Here is a 24,034-nt window from a genome sequence, read left to right as displayed (position 1 = left end):
GCGTTAATGTCAAGGATGGAACTTGGAAGGCAATATTCCACATTCAGTGGCATGTAGGTGGCAAGGTTTCTCCTGATGAACAAAAAGCTGAGCTGAAAAAAAGTTACTTGTGTAAATACCTATTTCCATGAATTTTAGCATGTATCTGTGGGAAAAGTTGCATGCGTAAATTTAAAGAAATGTTGCGCTCATCTAGAGATAGCAATGATTCCACATTAGTAAGCAGCAGTCAGTGAGCTTCGAGCAAGAGGAGAGTGGCTGTAATAAAATAGGTTATGTGAGCTGGATGACTAAAGGCCACTATATCTTGCCTACAGTAGTAGTTTTAACTAGGAGTTAGGATACCCAGAGTGTTAACTACCCAACTAAAGTCTCGCGCAGATCCCAATTATCGGTCTATTGCAGTTTCTTGGAGATACACACTTTTCATATATCTAAATAAATGGTATTTGGTTTTAAAATGGAGATACCGCTTTCTCGCCAGCTAATTATAAAACTGTTTTCCTTGTGACTACGAACCTGCATGGATTTTGGTATTCTTTTTTCTGTAAACAAATTAAACGGGGGCCAAACAATTTTAAACCTGAAAACTTAACACGCAGAAAACTTTGTTAGCTATAGGTAGTAGTCATAATATTCGCGGGACAAACACTTTTTATGTTTGCCCACCCTGAGGTCTAATCTTAAATAGCAGCCTTGGGACTTGCACTATTGATCAACGGAAGACCGATTGATCTTACATGGACCTTTGTATAGACTGTGTCATTTGAATAGTCACAAAACTGAATCTATGTTTGTACTATGAATACCAGTAAGTACCTTAACCTGTTGCTTTCCTTTTTTTCTTTTTCAGGACCGCCAGTAAGTAGAGAATACAACTATACATTTAATCTGCCAACGCTTGATGGTAAAGGGGTCGAAAAGGGGGCGGGCATGGCCCGGTGTTTATTTTGATATGTTTAGCTTGATATTTTACTGCAAAAGCATGTGTTTTGCAATTTTGATTTACTGTGCCGATTTCCTGATACAAATAGACACCTGTTTCCACAAGGAAGGTGGTGGTGGAATTCTTTTAATGATGCAGTATGAGAGTACTCACAGAATCACTGACTGAAAAAAGTCCAAATAGTTAAAGCTATAACAAGGAGGCAGATCACTCCTAAAATATACTCACAGCCACGGCAATTATGCGATTTTTCATTGGCTGACCATTTGCAAAAGTTAAATTATTCTTCTACGAATTGTGCTGCATTATGCCAAATAAATTGCCTTTTCTGGCATCTTAATTTAGCCTAGTCTGCTAATTTCACCCCCCACTGCCACATAACTTCAGCGACCCGAGTACACTTTTGTAGAAACCTGAATGTTATAGTTTTGGGTTAGCCAAGTTAGTTGAGTCAAACTGGTAAAGGGCAAAATAAGGCGGTCGTGCCTTCTCTTTCATCGCTCCTAGAGCGTGGGCCAACCTCGTGCCACACATAAGAGCCTCGTCCTCACTTCTTAAGTTTGCAAGTAGCTGAAGCCCTGACTTTTCAAATAGTCCCACTAGGCCCTAGTTTTGGCTAGACCCACACCCGCACAGCACCAGGATACCCTCCCAGGGGATGGTGCACTCTACAAATCTGCATAACATAACCCTAAAAAGCAAACGTCATTGACTTTTGATTTTTTTTTTTATTGTGTGTGTTTTGCTTTGGTAACCAGAGCCACAAACAATAAAGGCATATTGGAATAAGTCCTGTTTTTTTCTCTATCGTGAACATAATGGGTATTTGCCTAATTTCAGAACCATGCTATGTGAAGGCTATCCTGGAGAAAGGGTCATGCATATTATCATTCCTAGGTATTATAAAATAACTGATACTAGTTGGCATGAAATATTTCACAAAACGCAGTCTGCAAATTCTTTCCGTGGTTGTGCAAGTGCTGCAGGACACCAGCACCCCGAGTGGTAGAATTGCAAAGTGTAACAAAAACACAAAGAATGGGACAACAAAGCTCTTCTTATAATCTGTCACTATAGAGTAGGAGGGGGGCTAAAGTCTATGGTCTTAACCTCTTCTATGCCCATGACGAGATAGTCTCGTCATGGAGCGCGGTTGTGCTGTGCCCATGACGAGACTATCTCGTCATGGACCCCGCCCGCTAATACAACGCCCGGCACAGGAGGGGGAAAGGGCGGGGCACTGAAGGGGTTAATTATAAAAGATGCACCTGAACTGGACTGCATTTTGAGGCAACAATTAAGATTTATATAGGTTGCAATGGTGCAGGTGCAGTTTTGCACTGACTCTTGATCTGTCTGAGAAGCCCCATGCTTACATTAGACCAAAACAAAAGTGGCCTTTCATGCCAGGCAGTCCAAATGCTGGTTCACATATTGGAGAAAAACTGCATCAATGACAATGTATGTATTCTGGGCATGTTGCTGCGAAATAATGTAATGCAACCCTACCCACTTTGCTCAGCACCTTGCTGTTCTCTGCATACAGGCATGAGTTCGATCCCATCATTCTTGTATGGCGACGGATTGTAGTGGTAATTCTGTCTTACTTCTGTTTCTTACTACAGAAACAATATCAAGATTAGTTCAATTCATATACAGAGCTTCAAACATCAGAACTGGAAATAGTGTCCTAACATGTTCTCTACAAATGTATATGAATTGCCATTGTATGTTCCCTCAGAACACTTAATCAATCCTAAATGCACCACAGGTCTGACAGTAAAAGCTTTAGGGGTGACTTAACTGGTTCTAATAAGAAGGCGTGTACGACAGTCAACACATCTGTTTTATGAGGGAGTCTTGATTGACTCAGAACTGAACGTACAAAATGAACCAAATAACCATGTTTTACTTACCGATCAGTACCGTGGGAGCTTTAAAGTGACACATGGGGATGAATAAAAGTACTTACGCCCATCCCTTGAAGCCTTTGTTAAACTCAATGTCTGCTCGTCTGAGGTTTCATTGCCTGACTTCAGGCTATCCATCCCATACATATCAGGTGCCAGAAAAACGGACATTTTGATGATGGCAACACAGCAAGAACTATGCTCCAGAGCTTTGCAACCCCTTCTTGCCGAGGGTATCAAGGGCTACCCAAATGCAATTGAGAATCAACTCAACTAAATCTATTGTTCACACTCTGTCTGTTTAATATTAACTGCTATTTTGTCAACTGTTTTGTTCTCCTTTAACCTTGTGTAACCTGGAATTGTTTCAGGGTCCGTCAGGAAGACCTGGCCTTCCAGTAAGTATACCTTGTGTATTTTTTCACTTTATACTGTGTGGGTCTTGCCTAAAATGTTATGACCGTCCTTATATTCAGTTTGTGAACCAAGTATTTGCCTATTTTCACCTAGTGTCTCAGCATTCCATTTACCATCCCTATTTCTAATACAGTTTACATATTGACAACAAAGCAAGAAAATAAAGTCATGTTGTCAGCATTTTATATATCACCTGTCATGTGCCCTGAAGCCCGGTTCTACACAAGCGCCACCTCTAAACGCTCATAGGCTCTTAGGGGTGCAGATACCCCTAAGAAAAATCACATGCAGAACCCCATGCGTGTTTTTTACGCCCATTGTTCCATGCATGCTTTTACCGTGTTGTTAGAACTAACTTTAATCTGACTGTGAGCCAATATTCCACCACTGAGTCTTATTCTGTTTTTTTAAATCTGAAGAGTTTGAAGACTTTATGTGCTACAATATCTGCTTTCCCATACACAGCCTGAGGTCTATATTGCCTAATTTGGCCATTGTGATGTGACTGATATGTGAATTTGACGGCGCTTTGCAAAAAGTAAAAGTTCATTTGATTTGCTAAAGTTACAATATTAAGTTATGGTATTAGTATGTGAGTGCTAAAACGTTATCCATAAATAAATCTTCCCACATAAATATAAGTTGAGCTTCCCACCTCTGCACTTGGAGTTATGCTCTTACATATTAAATGGAAACTCCTACTGTATGGTCTAATGGATGACTGCAATGCTTTTAATCCCCCTTCTCTCTTTTAGATATTTTTCTCTGTCCTGCTCCCACTTAATTACAATTCACTGAGCCCCAACCGGCCTTTTTCACAAGTGGGAAGTCTTAAAATGGCCAAAGTTCGTTTTTGACCTCACAAGTTAGTTTTCTACCCTACCATAGCTCCCCCATGCGTCTTGCCACCAGTCATGAAGACAATCTCTAATCTGACTACTTGTCTTTGGCTTTGCTTCCCCATCTATGTTCTCCATAGGGAGGCACACAGATCCATAGTACACCATGTATTACTCCAATTACAGCTATTATTTCACTGAACCACATATCCTACCTACACTGTGCACACTTTTATAGCATTTTGATGTCTGTCGGTGGCCCACTTCATGGTCTCTAAAACCGTAAAAATAAACAACTGAATAATAAATATGAACGAGTTATAATCATGCGGAAGTCAATAGTTGTTTTCTAGTCAAACAATTAAAGAAAGTGTGTGGAAAGGAAGCGTCCACGATACTATGACATAATATTAATCGGTCTTAATATTAGATCACAGTTGCATGTTCCTGGAGTCCATTTGACCCCGTCCTTGAGTTACTTGTAGTTACATGCTTCCTTGATGACCATCCATTGTCTACCTTAAGGATGACATCTGTCACTCTGCTCTGCTCCCCCAAATCACATTTCTCAAGTACCTGTGCCTTGATGAACACAGTACGAGAAGAGTGATACTGAAACCATGCTCAGTATACATCTAGTGAACATATTACGTGTAAGACATCGGGTTGCTGGCTAAGGGGGTGAGAGCCCTTACCAAGCAATAGCCACAATCCTTGTCAGGGTGGACCACAACGACCACTAAAATGAACCTGTGCTTAAGTCTCCGGTAGCTTGGCACAAAACATAGAGGCAATGTGCAAATTACTTATGCAGCACTTAAACAGTAATAAAGTGAAAATACAACATAAGAAAAACCCCACACCAATTTAGTAAAATCTATCAAATTTTAATACATTTTTTGATAGCAAAACCACAAAAATCCAATCAGTAGAACTAGAAATATGGAATTTCAAAGATTTAAGAGAAGTATAGTGCCTAAAAGCACAAAGCACCACTCGCAGTTGTAATCTCTTGTGAGAAAGGGTGAAAGTCACAAGTTCAGGTCGACCGTGATGGAGTGCGAGCTAGATACAGGGATCAGGTTAGTCCCGCTGAAAGAATTACCTTCTAAAGTCCAGCACTTTTTGCTCACAGTGAATGATGCTTCCAGGAGCAGGGAGAGTGCAGCGAATGGTCGTTGTTGTATCAGAAAGAGCAGCCTGGGCATTGGAGATGGTTGACGCAGGAGATTTGCATTGCCAATCACCACGAGCTGTCAGTGCAGATGTTGCGCTGCTGGTTGTCTCTGGTGGTCGCTGTAGCGTGAAGATTTGGGTTTACCAGAGCTTGTCGTTGGTGGTCAGCATGGGTGGCAAGATCTTGGTGCGAACTGCTGCATTCACAGTCACGAAGAGCCCATCGCTTCAGGATTTCTCCTTTTATAGTCAGAGGCATGCCCCCTGATGCCAGCTCTGGGTTTAGGACCGGGGAAGACACCTCTTGGGGATCAGGGACTCACTCTTTCAGAGGCCAGCAGGGCTCAGGCAGTTCCAGATGCAGGTCCTGGTAGGAGATCCAGGCAGGTGGTAAGCTGGGAAGATGCAGGGAGGCCTCTGGACCTTATGTCACTGTAGCTCAGAACAAGAGGTCAGTCAGCTCACCCTTGAGTCACTCCACCTGCGATGAAGAGAGCAGGTCCAGTCTTTCTTCTCAGCAAGTAGGGCAGGCCATAAGCAGCAGGGAGTTTTTCACTAACAGTGCATGTAGAACGTAAAAGCACATGTCCCACTTATGAAATACACTGCATCCTGCCCTAAGGGCTGTGTGGGGCTTACCCTAGGGGTGACTTATATGTGTTAAAAAGGAAGGTTTATTTCTGGCCAAAGGTTTATTTTGCCAGGTCAAAATGGCAGTTTAAAACTGCATTCAGAGGCTGCAATGGTATCAGGCCTGAGGCACGATTTAAAGGGCTACTAAAGTGGGTGGCACAATAAGTGCTGCAGGCTCACTAGCAGCATTTATATTTCCAGCCCTGGGTATATGGTAAACATATGTCAAAGAAAAGGCGAAGGTTTGCAGACTGTAGGGAACAATAGACCTTCTAGGCATTTCTGGTTTTTGGTGACAGAGTATTCCAAATCTTAGGTTCCAGACTTTTAAAAGACAAGACTACCCAGCATTTATTGGGACATGTAAGGCTGAAAACATGTTGTTAGAGGATTTCTTTGACATTGTTGCCCATGGACTGACGGATTACTTATAACCAATAACTATGATTGATTATTTTGGATTATGCTTCTATAATGCTTCTAAGTATATATATTTAAGACGATTTCTAGTTTTCTCAATAATCTCTTTAAAGGCTAGCCCATTGAGTCTAGAAAGTGGTTAAGCATTACATGATTTTATCCATATTGTTCTTTGGGCCCAATTGTTTCTTATTTTATACACAGAAATCTCAAACAGTAGGACTAGTTTGACAGGGCACCTCCTAATTTCTATCTTTGTAGTGACGCAATGACTTGTAACTGCAGTCACCATGAAAGGAAATAAATGCGTCTGGGAAGTTTTGACTCAGGAATTATTGTTATCTCTAATCAACACTGGGGTTTCCTAAGAAACAATGTTTCACTTGCCAACCACCCACTGCCTTCCCATACTGTATCTAAAGTTTCAGGAAGCACTTGACTCAAATGTGGACGCTAACATGCAACCAGGGCTGTCTTACAGGCATCTGTGGTGCATTTGTCATTCACAGATCAGCGCGTCTACAAACGCATTGTAAACTAGGGTCCATGTGTACTAACACATTTCTGAGATACACAGAATGGGAACAACCCTTTCATTCAACAGGCCATTGGATATTATATTGTAGCAGTAGAAAACGATTTTTATATATAGTCTGCTAATTTCAAAGCCTTCTCTCTGGGCATTCAGACAGCAAAACCACAGTCTGTTGTAGAAACATGGTATAAACTTCATTAGAACATTGGAACGTTGGCAGCTCCATTGAAGACAATGGAGCGCTCCGGGCTAATACTGGCCGGTATAAGCCCGGAGCACCAACATTCCAATGTATCTTTGTTCACAGCTCTGGCTGTGAACAAAGGCTTCAGGGAGCCTGAGGGGATTTCAATCCCCTCGCACTCCCTGAAGGGCTTTGTTTTAGTAGAACATTCTGACCTCTAGTGGCAGAATGTTCTAATAGCCTTATAGCCTTTCGTAGCAGGGCTATACCGCTGTTAATGGCCCACTGCTGTTGTTAAAGTCCCTCGCCTTCGGCTCGGGCCTTTAATGCTGCAGCGGGCCATTAACAGCCGGTATAGCCCGCTACGGCGGGCTATAAGGCTATATTATTGTGTCTTCTGCTCTCCTGGTCTCATTTGCTTACTCTTGCTTATTTGAAACTGTTTATGCCTGATTAACTCCACCCTGTGCTGGCAGACACTTCCACCTTCCTCACACTGCATCAACTGAGCACACTGTTGCACAATCGCTTTAAAACCTTTCCAAGTTCCATCTCTAACTCACCCTCTTTACAAGGTATCATTTGATGATCAATGGATGCAATGAGCGCTGCCATTTCGCCCCAATGCAGACTCAAGCAAGCATCTGCGCACTGCTGGTGACGGCATTATTATTTGTTAGCCAGAAGGCGAGACCCGACTAATAAGGTTAATGAAACCGAATGTGCTGAAGGAGATGCCTGTGATCCACCATTTAAATGTCCCGTGTTAGAAACGTTCTATCACATGATGTGTAGCAATAGACCTGTGTAACCAAGAGGTGAAGAATTCTAGATTTTTTTTTAAAGCAAGACGAGTGATTGTCGCTTGAAGGTATTGTAACATTGTAGTAGTAAAACTAATACTCATGTCATGGTAGAACCTCATGGGGGGCACATATTCACAAATGCATGGGCGCCTCTAGCTTCCTCAAATAATGGTTTTACCTTTCATAGGAATGCTAGTTCTTTCCATCCTCTTTGATAATGTGTCCACCTTAGCACGTCTCTTGTTGGCACCATTCAAACCTCGAATCCCTCCCCACTTGCTTCTTTCTTACTTAGTCTGAAGAGGTCCATTGGTCTCCCGTTCTAATTATTCCTCACAAAAGGAAGGAAAACATTTATAAATCATAATCTTCATTACTTCATCAACCCCCTTTGGTCTTCATCATGATGGGTGGTCAGAAATCCAATCTTGGGTGCAAATCCCCCCCCCCCCCCATCCAAAACAAAAGTTCCATTTTGGGCACAAATCACGTGTTTGTGATTTCCTTATGGAAATCATGGCATCAAATAGCGCCCATGCTTGAGTCACTAAAATAAGAACATGCTTAACCGAACGGGGACTAACATATAATATGAGTGTGCCATTCCCTGGTCTGAGGTGTCAGACTCAGGATCACCTATAGATTGCTCACCCGCTACTTGGAGAACTTTGTGCTAAAACAAACTAGTTCATGCACAAATAGCACCTGCGGGACCATTGTAATCCGGTCCTCTGAGCTTTATTCTCTCAATCAACATCCCACTGCTTCTTACACTGTACGTGTTCCATTGTAACACGCCACTCCTTTAGATGAGCGCGCCCTGATTACCAGGTAATATCAACTGATTCCTCCTCTCCCCCCTTCCTTTCCACCTTTCTACTAAACAAGGCACATGCACTTGGAATGCACAAACCCACTGTCCTTTCAAGGTATTCTGCCTTTGCACCCTACCCGTCTATTACAGCATTCACTTCCCTTATCCATAACAGAACACTTAGGCCTACATCTCCCCTCCTTATTCTCTCAGAAGCTGCTTTTCCCACCAACTCCTGTCTCACTTCGTAGGTGACGGCTTCTGTTTATCAAACTTGGCGCGCACCAGGTCACCATCCTGTAGCACTTAAATGGTAAACTGAGTTTCCACAGTTTCCCCCTGCCAGGAAAAAAAAGCTTGATCACGTGCAAGTCTAGCCTTCGAAAAGGTCAACTGGCTCCAATCCACGAGGCAGTCTGTCTGCAGGTGCCGCCCCACCCTTGTAAAATAAACACACCCACTGACCCCGCAGGCTTTCGACCTGATCTGTCATGCGTATGTCTGCGCTGCTCCAAAAAAGGGAAATGGAGAAACAAAACAGAAACACTTTAAAGTGTCTTGAGGGGGGGGGGGGGGGCCGGAGAGTGCCAGATGTTTAAGATGGAGGAGGAGGGAGAGTCGAGTCTTCAAAGAGCAAGCTCTCAAGGAGCGGCATTCTGGGCCGTGCTATTCCCGTGTTTACTGCCCAGTGGTACATGCATTGCACGCACGCGGTGCTGCTGGGCAATGGGATAGAACAGCTGGCAGAGTGCATGATACAGTATAAAAGTGAAAAAATGCCTATTTATAAACCTCGGCGGTGTTTCAAAGCGTTAATTACCGAGAAGAGCTCTCGGCCTCGGTCATTCTGTGAAATCATGTGTCACATTTTCCCATTGGTTTCCTGAAGTTGGTCTTTGGTGTGCTGCGGACTGAGACTTAAATACCTGAATAGAAAGCCGTGCAGTGCACAGAACTACCCAGAGTAGCCCATTTGTACATAGTGTATAGTAGTATGTTTCCAATCTAAAATGTTGAGTTTACCACACCTTTGCTTTTTGTATTATCAATAAGGGTGACAAAGGTGGTCTTGGGATCCCCGGACGGATGGTGAGTTTTGCCTGTGCCTGCTTATAAGACCGTTTTAAAGCATCTAATCTGCCCGGTGTGTGCGTGTTACACATTTATATATGCACTCTTAACTGCTGTACATTCCATGTTTGTGGAGCTTGAACAAGTAAACACAACTTACATTTTTGTCCGGTCACTTCTGGAAACTGCACTATTTAATCAAAGCCCTACAGCCAATTTAGGGTAGGGGAAGGATTAAACTCCAAGCAAAAAATAAAATCGTACTGATTCTTTACATTACTCAAAGGACAGTCCAATCCCTGAAAGGCCCTCAAGCAACAACCACCGAGCAAATGTAGAGTGTGAGAAAAAAGAATTGTACTGGACAATGATAGGTTGCCTGTCAAGTTAAGGAAGCCATTTTAATACCCAAGTATCTTTCCATGCTAGGGTTTGATTCATGACTTCAAATGCTACTTAATGTGTGCGTCTTTTTAAACCAAAGTTTTTGACGTGCTAGTTGTACATTGAGGTTTGTACCCCAGGCATCATCTAAATTAATTCTCTGACGTTCTCCTGTGCCATGACATCTTTCTACAGGTGGGCACTTTGGTAGGAGCTGCCACTCGTGATCTCTGGCCCAGCTTTAGTTTTTGTTTGCCCTCTTCCCAGGAAAGAGGATGTGTTCTGAATCTGGTGCAAACTGTGACATAAAAATAACTGTTGTGACAGAAGAACAGTATTGCTGTTTACAAATGGATATTTTAGCGGTAGTTATAATTTTAGAGTATTTGGCAGATTCCAGAGGTCCTCAAAAACTTGTGATGTTACTATATCATTTACAAAACGAGGTCAAGTGGTGTAGAAACTTTTGCACGAATGTGATAACATGGCTTTTCAAGCATGCTTTTTTATTTTGGCCTCTTTTGATATGGCAATAGCACATACTGTTTAGTGTTTGTTTTCAAATTCTGTACATTGTGCGTTTACTTCCATTTTCTAAACTCAATGTCTAGATGTAATATTTCCAAAGAGCCAACCATAAAATAGCACACACCAGTGGAATACCTGACTCTCCACCCATACGTTTCTTGAAAGTGGCTCCATCTTCTCACTTTGACCTCTATTGCAGTCTCCGGTGGGCAGATGCATCCACACAAGTGCTAGTTGAGTTATACAGATAATCTACACCAAACCTGCCCATTTTATGCCTAGACCCCAGAGGAAGGAATCAAATCCCAAAATAGATGAGTGTCAACTCGGACTGTCTGCTCCAGAAAAGACTTAAAGAATCACATTTTCAGACTATAGCTCCCAAATTAAACGTTATTATTTTTAGCACTTTTGGTGTTTTGTTTGTTTCTGCCATTGTTATCTTTTGGATATCTGTAAAGCTCTCCACTGCCTTTACAGCTATGTTCATGGTACAAAGCGTACTGCACACAAACAAATAAATGCACAAATAAATACAAATACTGGGTAACATAATTATCCATGTTCTAATTTCCCTATCACGAGTTTTGGATTATCAGAGTTGGGCTCTGGGTAGTCAGAACTCGTGGTAGGGGTCCTGATCGTTGCTGCAGCTGGCCTGGCATTCTCTTCCTCCTCACCCAGCCTTTTTAGTGCATTCCACAGTTTATCACTGAGCGAGGTCGCCTATTAGCATTCAGTATATACTCTGTTTCCCACAGTAGACAGGCTGTGCCCTCAGGCTCCTCCAGTATCCTGTTATCCAAATCGTTTTCAAGTGTGTGAATACAACAAAACTAGACAAAGAGGACATCCCAAAGAGAGTCACAGATGGTGTCATGTTCAGATGGGAAGAATAGTCGCGTTTTCGATCCATAAAACCATTGAAAGAAAAGTGAACACTTACCTCACTTTTTAAACCAGGATACAAATGTCTTTTGTTTAAAAAGAAAAGCAATAATATTGAAGAGCAAGATTGTCAGTGGTCAACTCAACTAAAACAAATTGACATTAGGCTGGGAGGCAAAAGTGCTTGCGCTCTGCTGTAACCATGTCTTTATTGTAATTTTTTAAACAGGTTTCTGCTGACCATCAGTGATTCTTTCTGGTAAAAATAATTAAATGCCCTTCGAGAGATAGATTAGGGCCCTTGCTGCCTTTTCAGGTACCCTTGCTCTGCTGTCCCCTCGCACCATCACTCTCTATCACAGCCTTCAGATGTCCATTGCGCTCCCATGTGACCATTACTGCCACCTGTATCTGGATTCTATCCAGATTACTTGCTCCCCATCTTCCCTGCCCCTTTCAAGCAGTGCTCTGATTGAAACCCCAATGGTCAAGTGGCCAAGAGAGATCATCAAGAACTCAGTGGAGTAAGAACTAATGCCAAGCCAGTGCCAGGGTATGTGGCACGCCCATCTCCCCCTGGAAAGAGGTCACTTACTTGTCTCTTGTAGGGACAACAATGTAAATAAGTTAAATAAAATATACAAGGAACACTCCCCTATCACATCCACAGCTCTGAACCATCTGTGTTTGAATACAATTGTCTGTGCTTACCATTTCATGGCACCCAGATTAGGGTAATCACTACCCCCTTTGCTTACTGAAGGCTCAACAGAGATCTTAAAATATTATTAAAGCATCCTGTGTGACGGGACACTGCATGCAGACAACCTTTACGAGTGGAGTCAGAGAGCCAGAAAAATTGTGAATGGGAGACCCAGTCAACATGGCATGTTAACACAGACAATGGTATAAGTAAACCTGCTAAATTAGCTCATGTACAGACATGGCCGTACCTCTCATGAGCTCCATCTAATTTCTGGTGGCACAGGGAAATCACAATTATGGAACACAACAACCTAACCTACACACTCCCCACTTTGGGGATCAACCATAGGAAACTCCACATTAACACATAACCCACTAAACAGGCAACTGAATGGTGTCGGAGTAAACCAAGAGCTGACCTACTTCCGAAATTTACGATATGAAAATTCATTTAGTGAACATGACCCTATGAACACATTAACAAGTACAGACTGGCACGTGGTTCCCCAGTCCCTGATCTGTTCTCATTCCCCTCTTCAGAGTTTGGCGATTGGTTGGGGTTCCCCACTTAAGGAGCGCGTGCTGTCACTTGGGATTGCGGGTTGCCTTGCGGGTGTGGTTGTTTTTGTGTTGTTGTGTTTTGACAAAAGGAAACCGTATTGTTGGTTTGGAGTTATGTGGCCTGCACTACGGATATCTCCTGATTTACCCTTTTTGCACCGCCAAGAGATTTTTCTGTATGTATGCCATATGCTACTGCTACTCTAGCGGCCGGCCAGACGGTTGTAGGCCCATACTTGTAACTATTTGAGATTGTAATAAACGGTTTCAAAAAAAAAAAAAAAAAACAAGTACAGACTGTTGATAGACCAGACACTTTACACTTCTCTACCAAATAGAAACCTATCATCATTATTAACATACTGCACCTAATTATTGTTAGAAAGGTCACAAGACCTGACAACCAAACTTGGCTTGACAGTAGGGAAACCAGCAATCAAGAGACAACCCAATGAACACTGTTAGATATATGTTGGTCACAGATTCAAATCCTTACAGGGTTCTTCCTTCGGGAAACCACAAGTTAAGTATAAAGTATAAAGTTAAGCTACTGCTGAGGTTAGTTGCAAGTTCCAACCAAAGTCCAACACTACTGCAAGACTCCGCAGGACTCCAACTAATGGGAAATGCATAGCTCGCATCATTCTGAGGCATCCACACAATTGCGTGTGTTTCCCTTTACAGAAACCAGATAGAATAACGTTATATAACAAAAGTTTTTCAAAGAGAAAAGCGGACATTCCCAATTTAGCCGCAGGAGAGGGTCAAATTAAGTGGCAGGGTTGAGCAAATATGCTTCAAAAAGAGGCAATTTATGTGGCATAATACAGCACATTCTGTAATAGTATTACTTCATCATTTCATCATTTTTAAACTTTGTAACACTGTCTGGGCATTGGTTGCACCTCATTAGTACTAGTACACCTACATTTAGTATTAAACAAAAGAAAGGTGAGCAGTCCTGCTTTGTAAAAGGCCTTTCACTGAGCAGCAAAACGACTCATTGCATTTTTAGTAACTTTTGAACCGCATGAACTAAAAAGAATCTTGTTAAAATCTGCAGATTATGTGGCAGATTATGGATAATGTGGCGAATACAGAAATCTATGATTAGGTTAAATTTGCCCCACACTCACATAATTCCAGTGGCCCTGAATATATATGCGGTAAACCAACACGGGCAAGCAAAAAATTCCGCTACCGCAACCTATAGTCATGATGAAACACAAACAGCTTCTGATTTGAGCTCGGCTGTCGAGAGCGAATCAGAAGCAGAAGGAAGAATGGACCGGACACAAGCTAATGCTAACAAACCCACTCTTAGTGAGGAACTTGATTACATAAGAAGAAGTAGAAGGGAAACACTGAGGTCGCGGAACCAAAAAACGACGAACAGCGTCTAGAAGACAAAGGAGACAAGCAAGGAAGCGCCACCTACAACAAATGGCCAAACAGGGGGAGAGGACGACGGGGAGGATGGAGGAACAGACAGTAAATAACCTGCCATCTATAACTTCAATGACAAAAACGATAATCAATCTGGCTGACATCAACCTGACCCAAGCAGAAAAACAATTATTATCCTTGGGATTATCATACTGTCCTCAGTCTGACTTTGACTATCCTACCACTCGGGTGGACGTTTATAAATTTATTCGCAAGCTAAAACTCAAAAAATGTCATGAACTAAAATCTCGTTCTAGAGGGGAAAGTGTAGGTATGGCAACCAATACGAGTGACACTTGTGAGCTCCTTGTTGCAGACCTAGAAGCTTTAAGAAACCTTCAGGATCTGGCAAAGGAATCAAATATATTCCCAAGCGAATCAAGCCAAGGCCCATCCTTCGATTCAATCATCATGGATCAATCTTTGGAACCTAACATCAACACAAAACCTATCACTCCCTTTAAGACAAAATCCAAATTTATGCCTATTATGCCTCGTGACTCTATCGATGTCTTTAATGAACAGGTCGTGGCACAAATTAAAAAATTGAATATGAACATCAACAAGCAAAAAAGGAAAATGACAAACCACGAAAGGAAATACAATCAATTGATCACGAAATTGAAAAAAGAAAACAACATCGTAATCAGAAATTCTGATAAAGGGGGAAACATTGTTTTATGGCCAATAAAGGAATACTTGGAGGAAGCTTATTTACAACTAAACAGCAGCGGTCCGTGGAGGGAGTTCCGTGGGGCGGAAAGGCGGGGCAGGGGAGGGGCAGGGTGGGGGGTACTAAACACCGGAATATGGATAATTGGAGGTAAGTAAACAATTAAATAAATAAAACGAATTTCGTAGCGCACGCTGCACCACATTTTGTGATGCAGGGCGCGCTACGAAATTCGTTTTATTTATTTAATTGTTTACTTACCTCCAATTATCCATGTTCCGGTGTTTAGTACCCCCCATCCTGTCCCTCCCCGCCCCGCCTTTCCGCCCCACGGAACTCCCTCCACGGACCGCTGCTGCAACTAAATGATGTGCAGTGCTACCGTAGAAGTACGGTATTGAAATACAAAGCCATGCAGAATCAATTTCATTCTAAACTACTGGCCTGGAAGAGTATGGGCCTGCTTAGCATGGAAGAGTTTAAATATTTAAAAATAGAACATCCCAAGACACCATCTATGTACTTTATCCCCAAGGTTCACAAAAATATTAACAAACCCCCTGGAAGACCCATAATAGCTGCCATCAATGGACCATTAGAAAACATGTCATGCTATATAGACTTTTTTCTTCAAGAACATGTCAAAAAATTGAACTCATTTGTGCAGGATACTGGGGATTTCATCAAAACAATTGCTAATGTTGAATGGCAAGAGGGATATCTGCTCTTAGCCTTAGATGTATCCTCATTGTATACATGCATAAGGAACCAGGATGGTCTGAAAGCAGTTGATTACTTTTTGGCTAATAGACCATTGCAATTTGCACAACATAACAAGTTGATTATGGACATGTTAGGTTTCTGTTTGGAGAATAATATGTTTATGTTTAAACACCAGATGTTCCAGCAAATTCAGGGCGTAGCTATGGGGGCCAGCTTCCCCCCCAGTTACGCTTGTCTGTTCATGGGCTGGTGGGAGGAGTTGGTCCTCATAAAAACATATGAGTCTATATATAAAAATAATGCGGTATGTTGGCTACGATATATAGATGATCTTTTCATTGTATGGCAGGGAACCCAGGAAAAAGCATGTGACTTTGTCAATCGATTGAACGTAAATGATGTAAACTTACAGTTCACTTCTACCATCAGTGACACAAGCATAACCTTCTTAGATGTCCAGATTAACATAGTAAACAACAAAATGACTACTTCATTACACCGTAAGGAAACAGCAGGTAACACTCTATTACACGCATCGAGCGCACATCCCCCACATTTAATACATAGCATTCCCTATGGGGAAATGCTTCGAATTCGTAGAATTTGTAGTGAGGAAGAAGACTGTAATATCAAACAACAAGAGTGTAAACAGCGTTTTCTGGACAGAGGGTATAACAGCGCAACTATCGAAACTGCGATAGTCAAATCAAGAAAATTTGTAAGACAGGAAGGGTTGCAGGCTGGCATCGCAAATAAGAATAGGAGGGAGATTTCAGCAGAGCCCACTAGACTTATCCTCACTTACTCTAAACAGGAGCAACAGCTTAGAACTATAATAAGAAGGAACTGGCCAATAGTTCATGATGATCTGGTAATTGGAACTCTCTTGCCCAAACAACCGTCCTTTTCATATAGAAGAGCAGCCACTATGGCGAACGCTCTGGTCAAGAAAAATCCTGAAGAATATGAGAAAGCTAGTTGGTTGGTGGCTAGGAAAGGTTTTTTTAAATGTTCTGTTTATAAAGCGTGTAACTATGCTTCAAATAGAACCACATATCAGACAGCTTTCAATGATAGGTCATGGGAAATCAAACAACATCTGACTTGTCGCACTGATTACGCTGTATATGTCCTACAGTGTTCTTGTAACCTTTTATATATAGGCAGCACCAAATTACAAGTCCATAAGCGCATATTACAGCATATCAGGGCCATCATCAACAACGACCCTAGCTACCCTGTAGCAAGGAATTTTAAGACACAACATGACAGCAATCTTAAAATGTTTACAATACTATGTCATTGATATGGTGCCACCACTAGGCAGAGGTGGCGATCGGGAAGCCAAACTTAGACGCCTTGAAACACGGTATATTCTTGAATTGGATACCAAACATCCAGGGGGGCTCAACACCAGCGAGGATCTTCACACTTACCTTGACTAAGAGAGTGATACACTACAACATCTGGCATCATTTGTTCTACAAGCAGTACTGTATGTTTAGGGCTATCTTTAAGGACAAATGTATATATCTGTATCTTACAATCTATATCTTTTTATTAGTATTGCACATTATCTCCTCACTCATAAAGATAGTTCCTAATACCCTATAACCATTTAACTCTTAGGGTTTTTTTATCTTTTGTTCAATCGATCTAATTGCACAGGACATAATTTTATACTGAAAGTTGTTATTATGCCAACTTTTTTTAAAGGAGTTTTAGGAATAATATCTGTAAGCCTTGATAATTTATTTATTCATATATTTATATATTTAATAAGTTATATTTATTATCGAACAACCATTATATTATTTATATGTATATGATATAAATATGCCACCAATATCTGGGATTTGCTATCCTCTACTCTTCCCCACATCGGGTTTTTAACAGAGACCTGGACAAAATCCCACTCTAATCCTGATATTGCTATCGCTCTTCCTGAGGGCTATAATATCCAAAGACAAGATAGGCCTCTCAGGGCAGGCGGAGGATTAGCAATATTATTTAAGGACCCTGTCAAAGTTACAATTATCGAACAACATTGTACTGACATGATGGAGATACTGATCTTCAGAATGGACTTGCACCCTCAACTAAGCTGGAAGGGTGCCTTGGTCTACCGACCTCCGGGGCCCTTATCCAACTTTTCATGTCGTTTACTGGAACTAGTTTCTCCACATGTGATTTCCACCAACAATTTTCTACTACTCGGGGACTTCAATGTTCAGGGAGAAAACCTCAATAATAAGGAAACCCTCTCCCTATTAAATGATTTATCCACCTTAAATTTAAGGAAAATAAACACCGATGTGACGCATCAGGCCGGATATATGCTAGACCTTATTTTTACCAACTCCCCGAATATTCACTATAACACAACGACCCCTCTTGATTGGTCAGATCATCATCTGATAGACTTTTCGGTCCAGAGTCAACAAACATTAGGAGGTTCCAAAACTAGATCCATAAGAACATTTAGGCAATGGCATAAAATTACTCCTCAATCCTTTCAGGATTCCTTCATTCCCCCACTTTACGATAAATCTGACAGCTTAGAGGAACAATTAGTATCCTTGAATACTAACATTATGGCAGCCATAAATGATCTAGCCCCTTCTAAATCTCAATTAAACCCTAACAAACGGGTACAGACTCGATGGTACTCATCCTCTCTGAAAACAGAGAAATGTCAATGTAGAAAGTTGGAACGTACCTGGCGCCTCTCACATAATCAAGCTGATAAAGTTCTATTCAGAAAAGCATTGAAGGCCTATCACAAAAATCTAAAGCTTGCTCGAAAACTATATATTACTACTCAGATTGAAAATGCTGAAAACTCCTCCCGCATGCTTTACCAAATACTAAATACATTCACCAACCCTAAAGCATGCAATACTGAGGTAGCCCCCACACAACTTCTATGTGATAACATTGCAAATTATCTAGTTCAGAAGATAGAAAAAATCTACCAAAAAATTACTTCAACTTCCGCCCCCTGTTCTAGTCCGCTTATAAATTCAATCCCCACCAAAATTCCACTACAAATACTAGACTCCTTCCCTATATGCACCAATCAGGAAGTTGACGCTCTTCTAAAAAGTACTAAATCAGGCTCACCCTCAGATCTTATGCCAGCTAAAATTGCTGCCACTTTGTCAACCTCTCTTGCAAACTCTATTTGCACTATCCTCAATAAATCCCTGGATGAAGGTGTCCTCACAACCGAGTGGAAAGCTGCTCAGGTTGTTCCCATAAAGAAAAATTCCAAGTTGTCACCAGAGGAAATTACCAACTATCGACCTATTTCTTTGCTCCCCCTCTACAGCAAACTTCTCGAAAAACATGTTAATAAACACCTCTCTGAATTTATAGAAGATACCAAATGCCTAGATGTATCACAGTCTAGATTCCGCCCAAAACATAGCACCGAAACAACGTTGGTGGAGGTCATAGACAATATTCGAATGGCAGCAGACAAAGGTCAAGCAGTGATGTTGGTCCTGCTTGACCTGTCGGCTGCCTTCGACACCATATCCCATCAGGTTCTTATTACCCGCCTCAAGGAGATAGGTGTTGGGGGTAAAGCGCTGAGTTGGTTAATCGACTTCCTTACAAACAGGACCCAAACAGTTACTCTTGGTTCCTATCGTTCTCAAACCACCTACATCAACAAGGGGGTTCCACAGGGCTCTTGTTTGAGCCCCACATTATTCAACATCTATGTGACCCCCTTGGCAGAACACCTCAGAAGGCTTGGATTCCTCCCCATATCCTATGCAGATGACACGCAACTTTTGCTGTCATTTGATAAATCAAATCCACATACTCAAGATACCTTCTCAGAGGGAATGAAGGGTATTGCACACTGGATGAGGGAGAATTTCCTTCAATTAAATACTGATAAATCGGAAATAATGCTGTTTGGAGAGGCCAAACTAATATGGTCCCCTAGTTGGTGGCCAGAGGAGCTAGGCTCTGCTCCATCCCCCAAAGATATAGTAAAAGATCTAGGAGTGCGTATTGATCAGGATCTAACTCCGGAAGATCATGTAAACACAACAGCCAGTACCTGCTTTCACACTCTTCGCATTTTGAGAAGGGTTTGTCCCTTTCTTCCTCTAACCACTCGTAAAACTATTGTTCAATCGTTGATTATCAGTAGATTGGATTACTGCAATGCTCTATTGATTGCAGCCAAAGAAAAATCCTTGAATAAACTGCAGGTTGTTCAGAACGCTGCAGCCCGTTTGGTCAACAATGCACTTCCCAGGACCCCTTCAGCTCCTCTGCTCCATGACCTTCACTGGCTCCCTATTAGAAAGAGAATCAGGTTTAAAATCTGTTGTATGGTCTTTAAATCTTTACACAATTTAGGTCCTGGCTACCTGACTCATAAATTAGTCAGATATTCTCCTACCAGAATGTTAAGATCAAGCCATCTCGCATATTTATGCACTCCCCGTATCAAACTGGCGCGGATGAAAGGGAAGTCATTCTCTCACCTTGCCCCACGATACTGTTATGTTATGTTATGTTATGTTATGTTACTGTTTGTTTTGTAGAGCGCTCAGCTGCTCCAAAGAGCGTCCCGGCGCTAAAGATCAACACACCAAATACCAGCAGCAAACAAAGAGCCATAACAGAAAACATAACCAGAATTAACCATAACAGCATTACAAAGCAAACAGATAGGTTTTAAGTCCTTTCCTAAAAACCGAGAGATTGGTGCACACCCGCAACGTCAAGGGCAATGTGTTCCAGAGGCGGGGTGCAAGGTAACTAAAGGAGCGACCACCACAGCGAGCACGCTTCACTGTTGGAACGATAGCCTTGGCCTGGGTAGCAGATCTCAGAGGTCTAGATGGAAGATAGAAATTGACCCTTCTCTGCAGATATTCAGCGCCGAAATTGTGAAGCGCCCTAAAAGCTGTAGTTAGGGTCTTGAAGAAGATACGCTTACGAATCGGCAACCAATGCAGAGAGACAAGGAGATTGCTGGCCCTAGATCTTCTAGTTAAACCGAAGATTGCCCTGGCTGCAGAATTTTGAACTATCTGCAGACGAGTCAGCAGATACTCAGGAAGACCTAAGTAAAGGGTGGAGTCTCCTCCCGCTACAACTACGTCAGTGCACCAACTTTCTAGTCTTCAGGAAACTGCTGAAAACAGAGCTTTTTTAAGCTCACTTGCTTGGTGGTCAATGGCTGTCTCAGCGCAGAGATACCCCGTATGGGGTGATTCAGGCGCTATATAAAACCCATAAATAAATAAATAATGAGATAATTATCCGATATAGCCTAACCCCTCATTATCAAATTATCCTGTGGACAGAATTGTGTTCATTAGTCCTTTGAACATACTGATAAGAATACTCTTTCCCTTGTTTTTGCGAAATTCATTGTTAGAATACACATTTTTAGATTAAATAGGACTGTGACACAAAGAATCAATTTAAGCTATCTGTATATTCATACACACGGGTTGAGCATACATGAATAATAGTTTTCTCGCACATTTTTTAGCACATGCACTTAAACATTTTAGCACTGGTTTTCTTACTTGATCAATTTTATTGGTTACACGGTTTTATTCGTTTGGCACAACTGGTTTCACAAAGAGGTTCAGGGCAATGGACGCTAATATATAACAGGATGTTTCTGGCATTTATGCTGTTAATATTGAGACCGACCATGTATGACACGGGTACTCATAGTAAGGCCCGCGGGCCGCCAGCGGCCCGGCAAGCCTTCCTTGGCGGCCCGCGGACCTTGCAGACATAGTGCCTGTGCCCTGTGCTTGTCAGCGAACACCGCCGGTTACAGCAGCGCGGAGCTGTGAGGCCGGGCGATTCTTTTAAAGGCCATTTACTTGTTAATGAGGCTTTGTTGTATTTCACCTCTTCTTAGCGCCCCTGCATCTCCCCTCTGATTGAGTGGAGATGCAGGGGCGCTAAGAAGAGGTGAAATACAACAAAGTCTCATTAACAAGTGAATGGTCTTTAAAAGACCTGTGAAGTACTTGGGTGCGGCGGCCGTGTGCGTTCCCTGGAAGCCGTCTCAGCGCGGGGTGAGGTGACAGAGGACAGCAGGGTGAGGTGATGGAGGGCAGCAGGGACGGAGAGCAGGGGGTGAGGTGACAGCGGGAGGATGACAGAGTGCGACAAAGGGAGGAAGAGGGAGGGAGGGAGAGGAGGAAGACAGGGAGAGGAGGAAGACAGAGAGAGGGGGAAGACAGAGAGAGGGAGAGAGAGAGGGAGACAGAGGGAGGGAGAGGGGGGGAGGGAGAGGGAGGGAGACAGAGGGAGAACGGAGGAGGGAGGGAGGGAGACAGAGGGAGGGAGACAGAGTGAGGGAGACAGATGGAGAGAGAGAGCAATAGAGAGAGGGAGGGAGACGGAGAGAGGGAGGGAGAGGGAGAGAGAGAGGGAGGGGGACAGAAAGAAAGGGAGACAAACAGTGAGTGAGACAGAGGGAGGGAGAGAGAGGGAGGGAGACAGAGGGAGGAAGGGAGGACGGAGGGAGGGAGGGAGGGAGACAGAGGGAGGGAGGGAGGGAGACAGAGGGAGGGAGACAGAGACAGAGGGAGGGAGACGGAGACAGAGGGAGGGAGACGGAGACAGAGGGAGGGATAGGGAGGGAGGGAGACAGAGGGAGAGAGGGAGGGGACAGAGTGAAAGGGAGACAAACAGTGAGTGAGACAGAGGGAGCGAGAGGGAGAGAGAGAGGGAGGGAGGCGGAGTGAGAGGGAGACAGAGAGGGAGGGAGACAGAGAGAAAGGGAGACAAACAGTGAGTGAGACAAAGGGAGCGAGAGGGAGACACAGAATGAGTGAGACAGAGTGAGTGAGACAGAGAGGGAGGGAGACAGAGAGAAAGGGAGACAAACAGAGTGATGGAGGGAAACAGAGAGAGGGCGGGAGGGAGACAGAGTGAGAGATAGATAGATAGATAGATAGATAGATAGATAGATAGATAGATAGATAGATAGATAGATAGATAGATAGATTGAAGATAGATAGATAGATAGATAGATAGATAGATAGATAGATAGATAGATAGATAGATAGACAGATAGATGTGTGTGCAAACCGGGTCTGGTGGCTCAGTGGATGAAGGCGTCCGCTGCAGTGGCCTGTGTTCAACCTCATGGTCATAGTTTTTTTTTGCTCTAGCCCCGCCCCCTCCCCGACTGGCCCCGCCCCCACCGGTGCGGCCCTCAGCCAGAAACCACACTGTAAATTTGGCCCCCGGGAGAAAGTTTGTGAGTACCCATGATGTATGACATAATTAAATACAAATATAGAGTTGTCACAATATCAAGGATATTGAAATACAATATGCATTAAGCTTTTAACTCTTTAAATATTATATTTATTTAATTTTTCTTGTAAGGTTTTAAATCCTACATTGATGTAAATATGTATGCATAGGTCTGTTCACTATGTTTATTGCACCATGTGACCTAGCATTTGCACTTTAAAAATGAAGTCCTGCCGTGTAAGCGCTGTCATGTGATCAAGGCAGAGGAGCTGCCGAAACGCGTCATGGTGGAGTGTTGCTTGCAATAAAAAACTAATCAAGCAGGCAATTGGGTCCATTCTCGTTCTGTTCCAGCGGATTTGCATGGAGGTGTACGGCGAGTTTTCTTTCATATATATATATATATATATATATATTCAACACCAGGTAGCCCCATGAGCTGCACTCGAGCCAGAGAGAAGGTTACCAGCCTTTATTCATGGTATGGACAAGTAGGTTAGCCAGTGTGATAAACAGCCATTCCTTCGCCTAACGCGTTTCGAGTCAATCTCTTCATCAGAGGCATTCAGGAAAGGTACGCGCTTGGCGGGCAGCCACTTCCTTTTATAATGTCACGCCCCTTATTCACGTCCATATGTCTTATGGGAATCGTAGTGCCACAAGCATTTCCAACCTTAATAGCAGTATGCTGATTCCTGTCACAGTTACATCGCAAACGTGAGCCCCAGCTTGCCTGCCAGTCCTCAATCCAGGCTCTCTGTTCCACTTTGAGAGTGGTGTATCCACTCCCGTGGCCCCCTGGGAATCGTGGGGTGGTGCAGACTCGGCAGATGGGCGTCCGCCTCAAAATTCAACAACCAGGTAGCCCCATGAGCTGCACTCGAGCCAGAGAGAAGGTTACCAGCCTTTATTCATGGTATGGACAAGTAGGTTAGCCAGTGTGATAAACAGCCTTTCCTTCGCCTAACGCGTTTCAAGTCAATCTCTTCATCAGAGGCATTCAGGAAAGGTACGCGCTTGGCGGGCAGCCACTTCCTTTTATAATGTCACGCCCCTTATTCACGTTCCATATGTCTTATGGGAATCGTAGTGCCACAAGCATTTCCAACCTT

At 42.8% G+C, this 24,034-nt stretch overlaps 1 protein-coding gene across 3 annotated transcripts in view; it reads left to right on the top strand.

The window, feature by feature from the left end:
• Nucleotides 1-24,034, top strand: part of COL13A1 (collagen type XIII alpha 1 chain) — a 583,842-nt gene that overhangs the window by 207,826 nt on the left and 351,982 nt on the right. For 2 of the 3 annotated variants that reach the window (XM_085603477.1, XM_085603476.1), the window contains exon 4: nt 3,228-3,254. In XM_085603477.1, the coding sequence (XP_085459603.1) occupies nt 3,228-3,254 (27 nt within the window). Of the gene's footprint in view, nt 1-3,227; nt 3,255-9,733; nt 9,770-24,034 lie in introns of all 3 variants that reach the window. The other variant, XM_085603475.1, reaches the window with a different exon arrangement.

The sequence above is a fragment of the Triturus cristatus genome, chromosome 1_2 (assembly GCF_964204655.1).
Source record: "Triturus cristatus chromosome 1_2, aTriCri1.1, whole genome shotgun sequence".
In the NCBI taxonomy this organism is placed as follows: domain Eukaryota; kingdom Metazoa; phylum Chordata; class Amphibia; order Caudata; family Salamandridae; genus Triturus; species Triturus cristatus.
The sequence above is the reverse complement of the archived record's forward strand: the minus strand, read 5'-3'. Positions and strand labels throughout refer to the sequence as shown.